The sequence below is a fragment of the Hyalella azteca genome, unplaced genomic scaffold (genome assembly GCF_000764305.2).
Source record: "Hyalella azteca isolate HAZT.00-mixed unplaced genomic scaffold, Hazt_2.0.2 contig3016, whole genome shotgun sequence".
NCBI classification, from domain to species: Eukaryota; Metazoa; Arthropoda; class Malacostraca; order Amphipoda; family Hyalellidae; genus Hyalella; species Hyalella azteca.
In genome coordinates this window covers 23,323-31,027 of record NW_025933272.1, presented here as the reverse complement: position 1 = coordinate 31,027, position 7,705 = coordinate 23,323, and the positions used below count along the sequence as shown (strand labels likewise).

Here is a 7,705-nt window from a genome sequence, read left to right as displayed (position 1 = left end):
GCGCAAATGTATGACGTCACCATTTCAACCATCAACGAACGCATGGAACTAAAACAAAGCTTAATATAAAGGAAAAACTAGAGAGGTGACGGAATTACCCACGATGTCGGAATATACCACGTTTACCCTAGTGCAGCTGCAGCGTTGGCCAAGTGGCCACCGGCCCACTTGGCAAGCATGAAAGACATCTAGGTACCTACCTTTCTTTAAGGCCACAACTAGAGCTTTGGCAAGATTTTAGTCAGATGAATTACCTCCTATCTAATTGTTAATAAAAGTGCACAATTAGCCTGCAAGATTCCAATTGTATTAAAAATTCATCATGTTGGAGCTGCAAGATTTCAGAAACAAATAGGAAAATTCCAATCCTGTGACAGAGTGAGTAATTGAGTGGCAAGACATGTGTGGTGTCGGTGATGTGTCTCTCTCAAACTGTCATTGATGGCAATTTTTAATAATAGTGTATAATTGGGATGCAAGATTCCTAGATTATTGATATTATGTCAAAGTCACATTTTCACTTAAGAACTGCCAAATTTCAATATTACAAATGAAATTTTCAATCTTTTAAGTTGCTTTGCTACTTTATTTATTTATTTGAAGTTTTGAACATTATAACTACCTAAAAAGTGGGGTACATCATAAGCTATGTACCTAGTACTAGTACATGACTCTAATATTACAATTTTACTGACAAGGTGCGAGTTAAGTGAAGTAGGCCTACCTATAGGGAGGGCATAGGCTATAGCCTACCTAGGCTAGTCACAGTAGTCTGGCTGAGACCGCTGCGTTAGACTATAGCTACGTACTCTATAGTAGCGGCGTGTGAGCGTCATTCTTCTTTTCCGGTTGTCCACGCGGACGCGAGTATAGGTGGACTTGAAGCCACAGGACAACCGCAACTTCGCAAGGATGACCGTTAGGCATGACTCATGAGAGCTCCTGTAGTGAGCGTGTCGCCTCATTGAAATTGATGGCAGCAGTCGAACTTGAACAATTCCGAAATCCGAGAATTCGCACTCGTGGACGTGGTCAAATCCCACTGATCCCAGCTCTTATCAATTGGACTAGAATCCAACAGTCCACCTAAAGTTTGAACACAAAAAAATGTCGTTGGAAAACACAGTATTTCAGCTGTCATCATTGATAGTCGCAAGTTTATTTAACCGCCTACTAGAGTAAACTAGACAAACGCCGGATTCCAACGCCGCATCCACGCTCTAATCTGTGGGACAACGCACTCGCTTCAGCTCAACAGCGGTGCCACAACAGCAGCACGTAGCGTATCGTTATTTTCTTTGTCTAACTTTATACGGAAGAAGTTGCAGTTGACAACACATTTTGAATTCATACTTTTTATTGATGAAATGTACTATAGTAATTCAAATAAAAATACTATAAGTCGTATATTATACAGTATGAATTAGAACTGTGACACATTTCTAAAATAACGTTGTTGTGATGTAGAGATCTAGTGTTAGATTTGTGAACTTTCAAAAATGTTATGAGAGCACCCACAGACATTAAAACCTTGGTCGTAAGAAGTATGACGTTATTACATCATATAATCCATAACAAAGTGAACTAAAAAGTTTAGTCATAACGTTTGTTTTAATTAATTGAGATTTTTTTATTCAGATGGGCTTCTAGCGCTCCCAACTGAATTGTGAGTGGAATTGTGTGCTTTACATTACCGTAAAAGAAACAATTTGTCAAAAACTATTCATCTAAGAAAAATTTGAAAACATTCAATAGAAAAATGTTTTCGTCTCTTTATTTGCAAGTTAATATTTCATTTGGCTCACGAGAACGGTAATTTTTGGATCTGTTGAATTTCACATTATTTATTCACTTATGCCACTATTATTGATTCACTATCGGCAGTACTGCTTACCGATTCGACACTTCAGCGAACTCGCGTGCGAACTCGCCTGCGAGCTCGAACTTCATTTTCAACTCTGGCACTCATAACTCCTTCAATTATGATAGGTATCAAATTTCCGAGCCTTCTTGAGTTCTTCCTAAATGCTAAAGAAAATCATGTCTGTAATTGATAAACGTTGCGGCGAAAAAATGACCACGATTAGTAAACCGTTTCGCCATCTTTGAAATTATTTGTTAATGCGTTTTTTATGATGAGTTACATAGATTGATTACGTGATGAGACTTATAATTATATGAACCAATATTGAATATGTGCTTCTCCTCTGCTTTATAAAATTGGTGGTGCTGATGGTAACAGTTGTTCGAAATTATTCATCGTGTGTTATGACGTATATTCGAACTTGTAGGAAATCTGTGCACTTAGAATTTGTATGCTTGAAATCACATAGCTGTGTTATACAAGGATTATATTAAATTCACTGTTGAGTAGAGGTAATACTATTTTGTGCTACTCGCAATTTAACGTACTGCTGTGATTTTGTTAATGTGGTTGCATGTGAATCGGTGGCATTAGTGCGTCAATGGTAGAGTTGCTGTCTTGTCATAAAAATATTTACCGTTAATAACGCGTAAGTAAACACTGTTTGCTTACTGCATGTATCCTGTCAGTGTCAGGGTTTAACTAAAACTATGCACTAGTAATGAAAAATAGGTAGGTACATTTTATTAGGTGTGGGCAATATATGCAAGCTATCTCTATGTAAGAATATATTTTTTAATTAGCTTCTAGATATTCATCGTTTTCATTGGAGGATGACTGAGTGCCAGTGAGTGGTGCCGTAAATAGATGACTCATTGACCATGGCAATGGCATAGCTCATTTGGTGCTATAAGTATTGTATATTCTAGGTTATAACCATACTTATTTTCTGTCAGAAGTTGCTTTTGGGCAATTAATGAAAAGTGTTTATTATAATTGCAATTTTTTATGCATTTTTCTAATATGTGTACTTCTCGTCAAGTGACAGCTGTACGTGGATGCTATGAGTCCTAGGCGTGTAGCCACCATGCCCTACAAGAAGAGTTTGCTGGAGTCTGCGGTTAAAGCCGTCATGGCGGGCTCCTTGTCAACGAAACAGGCGGCTAGAGTGTATGGGGTATCCATGGCATCTATAAGCACGCAACTCAGAAGAAAAGGGTTTAGCATTCGCAGAAAGAGAGGTCCTGTAAGTCTTGGTCAAGTCGACCAACAAGTTCTGGAATGGCTTCAACTAATGTCTGAGATTGGATGTTACTCGCTAAGGAATCAGTTAGGTGATATTCTGAGAGAGGCGTTCGAAAGACTGGGTCTTCGTGACAGGCTCATGTCAAAGATGACCCCACAGCAACTAACCATGAAGTTCTTGCAAAGGAATCCAAGTGTCCCAGGTCATTTTATTGACAGCAAGGATCCCGGCATTATCATTACGCCAGAAGACCTCGACACTTGGTTAGCGAAGCAAGAGGAACACATTCGTAGCACTTACAACTTCGAAATTGCCGATTTTCTTGTTGAATCGAATGCCGGGAATGTATTCTGTTGTTTCGAAGTCGGTTCAGTTTTCCAGAGTGCTAAGAACGCATATTCAAGGCTAATATATAGACCGAAGGTTGAAGGCACTCTAATGCTGAGTTTGTACTGCTGTCAAAGCGCCGATGGGAGCTTTCTTAAACCTGTTGTAATCGTGAAAAATACTCAGGTTTCAAAAACAACAATGGATACCGAAAATGAAGAATGCCATTTATTTTACAGCAGACACGGAAAGATGGATTGCGAGACAGCTATGCTATGGATGCAACTAATTGACGAAGAAATTGACCCGAAGAAAAACGACAAGCCCTTGGTAATCTACTTAGATCAGTTCATTCGGCCTCTGTCTCTCGCCACTCTGGATTTCTGCCGGCATCGAGAAATAATTCTCTACTACCTCCCTGGTCACTACCCTTCAGTTAGGCTGCCTTTTGGCATGGATGTGTTTTACAACCTCAACGGAGAATACGACTCGATTCTTGCCTCTGACGACGCCAAATTCAATGGCTCTTCTAGAGAAATAACTTTGGGTTTACTGATGGACGCGTGGCGGCAGATGGTTGCCGCGAACGCAAGCACTACGGAATTCCATGACTTTGGAATATTGCCTTTAGATCTATCGGCAATGAAGAGCTTAGTTGAAACTATAGTCCCCATAACCATGACACCCTCTGCGGAAATCGCAGATAATTCCAATGCTGAGAATTCATTGACGGAACCTGCAGCTGTGCCTCAAACGCCCACTTCACAGCCTGACGTCTCTGAGAGCTGCCAGCGCCGAGTGCCACCGTCTCATCGGTCCAGTTCAGCTGACACGCGAGCTGCCTGTAGAGCAGGAAAAAGTTACAAGGAAGCGTCGGACTCGGATGAACGTCAACAGCTGTCTTCCCAAGAGGAGGCTTCCTCACAATCTCACTCTAATCTCAGTGATTCTAAAGAGTCAGTTCTGAATGAAACTAACTTAAAAATCAAGATCCGACGTTCGAACGCAACTTCCAATGATTTTTGCGTAGAACCAGGGACAAACGGAGGAAATAATAGCCAACTACAAGAAAACCTCCCGCTTCCATCAAATCAAGCTTCGGGAACTGAAAATTCATCATCTTGCAAGCAGTGTTGCTCCGATCGTCGGAAAGCTCTGAATTCAGGGGTCGTAGAAGGTCTGTTCTATGCCCTGAAACGAATTGAGGCTTCTTTGAGAGCCGACACTCTTCATCTGTACAAAACTCGCTACCTTTCACCGTATTTGAAAGACCATCGTCCAACTGAACCCTCCTTCACAATGTGGTGTGAAATAATGAAGTGCCTTGAAATGGGACCTGAAGCAGTTCATCAAGATTATATAATGTCCCGGAACATGCGAAAATTCCACCCCCCAATGGATTCTGACAAGACTTTGCCCAGCGAGCAAAACCCCGTCCCATGTGTAGCTCCAGGCCTTTCTAAAGAATCTGGAGCTAAGGCTTCTCGTACTTTGGGACAATCTGGCAATTGTGGAAACTGTGACCACCATAAAAGCATGACATCTCAGCATAATTTTGACCCCGTTTCTGTTGGCGATCCAAGTCATTCTATGATGGCTCCGAACTCTCAGAAGCCAAATGATGTTCATGCTTCACATGCGACCATGCAGCAATATCCGCGCAGCGTTGACGCCAACAAAAACGATGAGAACAACAATAACCTGCAGCTACTGTCTCACGAGCCTTCTTCCTATAATGGACATGAGCTACCCTCAAATGTGGGGTTCAACTCCCGGATTGAGGTGCACTCGCTTTCAAACCGCCTAAACTGGGCCAGTGGCATTCCATCAAGATCTGATCGTCAAAATCCGCAAAATTTCACCCATCCTTCTGCACTGCCAATTTCTTACCAAGTCTATGATGATCACGCTGCCCCAGTGATGGTCGAGCGCCAGATCATGAATCCTACTGGAGTTCCACCAGTCAAAACCTCAGATGTTAACGGTGTGGGGGACCAGCGATTCTCGTCCGGGAACGAGGCAGCTGCCTTTGCACAATCCCAAGTCCTGCACCAGCGAGGCGAGGAATCAGTGGTGTACGATCATGCACCTGGTGCAGATGCCAGGAATATCCAGCGAATGAAAGTCCAGAAATTTAATGTAGGACTTCAAGGACCTCAACTAGAACATCAAACCTCTTCCCAATTGGTTCAATTCCAACAACCTCAACCAAACTTGCAAACAACCTTCCTGGCAACTCAACAATCATTCTACCCTGAACCAACTAATCATCAACTACGGTTCCCAAATCAACCTCATGCCAGCCACTTTCAAGAACAAGTCAACTATCAACAAAATACTCAACATATTCAACACCAAGCCGCTGCTAAGTTATATACAGAACATCTTGCAGGTTAGTCATTTGTTCAAATATTTCCGCATTTATTTACTGTTATTTTCGATCACAACTCATATCGATAAATACAAGTATATCTTCTTGCTGCGTTCTATAAATGTAATTTATTTTGAAACGGAACATCTACTCGCTTCTCTATTTTATCCATACCAATTTTTTGTAAAAAAACGTACCTACGAGCCAATTTTTTACTTTTATAATGTACCTTCCTAACATTAAGAATGAACAGAAACCGCAAATCAATGATATTAATAATTACATTTTCTAACGCATTATGAACGGCATTTAAAAACTTTGAAATTATGTACTTATTTCATGGTCATACCGCAGGTGGTACATCACGCCTTTTCTGGCATTTGTTTAACTAAATTTTGTCATGAACAAAGTTTTAAGTTGTGATACCTTGTTAAATGATTCGAACCTTGGCTCTCCCGACAGCTACTCCTTCATCAACGGCTTTTCCTACACCGTCAACTCCGTATAATTTGACGTCAACCCCAAAAAACATTCCTATGTCGCACGCCGGCCAGCTGATGAACTCTGCTCTCGTCGCTGATACCTACAAGACTGTGCCATCCCTGGGCGCAACTCAGCCAAGCGACTCCTCTGTTCACGCAGGCTTGACGAGGGCATCCAGCGATATCCACAACAGAGTTTCAGCTGCAAACTTCAACGTAGATGGCAGTTTTAGAGGGAGTGCCACCAAGCCACATGGCGGTGCTGCCATGTTCGAAACCTCGCAACTTGCTGGCGTTGCTGTGGATTCTAAGAGTTCGTTGCTACCCATGCAGTACGGCATGGTGCCTTCGACAGGAGTTTGTGCTGGACAGAACTCTAATGTGATCGCCACGCATCGCTCTATTAGAACTTTGTATTCTCAAGAACCTGGTCCCATAAGAGTCGAGACTTACAACGCTGCTAGCAATGCCTACCCAACCCTACAACAACAACAACAGTCATTTGCGTCATACCAGGATTATTTGAACGCCTCAGCTTCGTACTCACGCGTCAATTTGATGCCTGTGGCCGTGCCCACGTCAGAGCAGGTGTCGTCGGCCTCGTCCTACACCAACCTGTGAAAATCATCTGTCTTAAGTTCGAAGATTTTTGTTCAATTCAATACAGAAACATTTCCTCAACTCTTCTCTAAAACTAATCAGCTCGTATTTCAATAATGAAAGTGTTGGAGTAAATCGTTAAAATAAATTTCGTATACCAATTCACAATCAGGTTATGCATTAATTTTTATTACTAATTACTACTGCTACTTCCGATGCAGAATGAAAAATTTATCTCCACTTCCTATCCATTAATTCCACGCATTATTGATTTAGTTCATTTTTGTTCTGCAATTCCTGCAGGTACGATTTTGTTATTTCCAAATCCTTCGTAAATTTGTTACGAATTTCCTGTTCCCGTTATTGTTGTGCATTGTGAGCCTTGTGTCGGCATTGCGTGCGGTGTTCATGTTTACACACTTGTTTTTGTTTGTGTTCTTTTGTTCAATTAGAAATTCTCGTGCAAGTGCGTTCTAATTCTCCAACATATTTAGTCCCATGAGTAAATTTTAATGCACATCTAAAATTCTATGAATTGATCCAGACCCTCGCAATTTTGATCAGTTTTTTTAATTAATCATACGGTAGCTTTTATAGCATCATACGGTAGTTAACTTTGCATAAAAATTCATAAGAACTTGCGAGATCAGCAACAGCGGCAATGGCATTACCGCGGACAGCAGCACTGACGGCAGCAGCTGAAAAATTTGCTCCAGCGACCTTTTGAGTGAAGTGAGAAGCATCACAGCACCAGCAGCACCAGCAGCTCCACAGCACCAGCAGCTCCACAGCACCAGCGGCTGCACAGCAGTGCC

The 7,705-nt window shown here is 41.6% G+C and overlaps 1 protein-coding gene across 1 annotated transcript; it reads left to right on the top strand.

Annotated features, from left to right (window-relative positions):
- Positions 1-2,906: 2,906 nt before the first annotated feature.
- Positions 2,907-6,964, top strand: LOC108671088. The gene is made up of 2 exons (XM_018158568.2): positions 2,907-5,829; positions 6,271-6,964. Exons 1-2 carry the CDS (start codon positions 2,928-2,930, stop codon positions 6,909-6,911), a joined length of 3,543 nt encoding a protein of 1,180 aa, XP_018014057.1. The 5' UTR covers positions 2,907-2,927; the 3' UTR covers positions 6,912-6,964.
- The last annotated feature ends 741 nt before the right edge of the window (positions 6,965-7,705 follow it).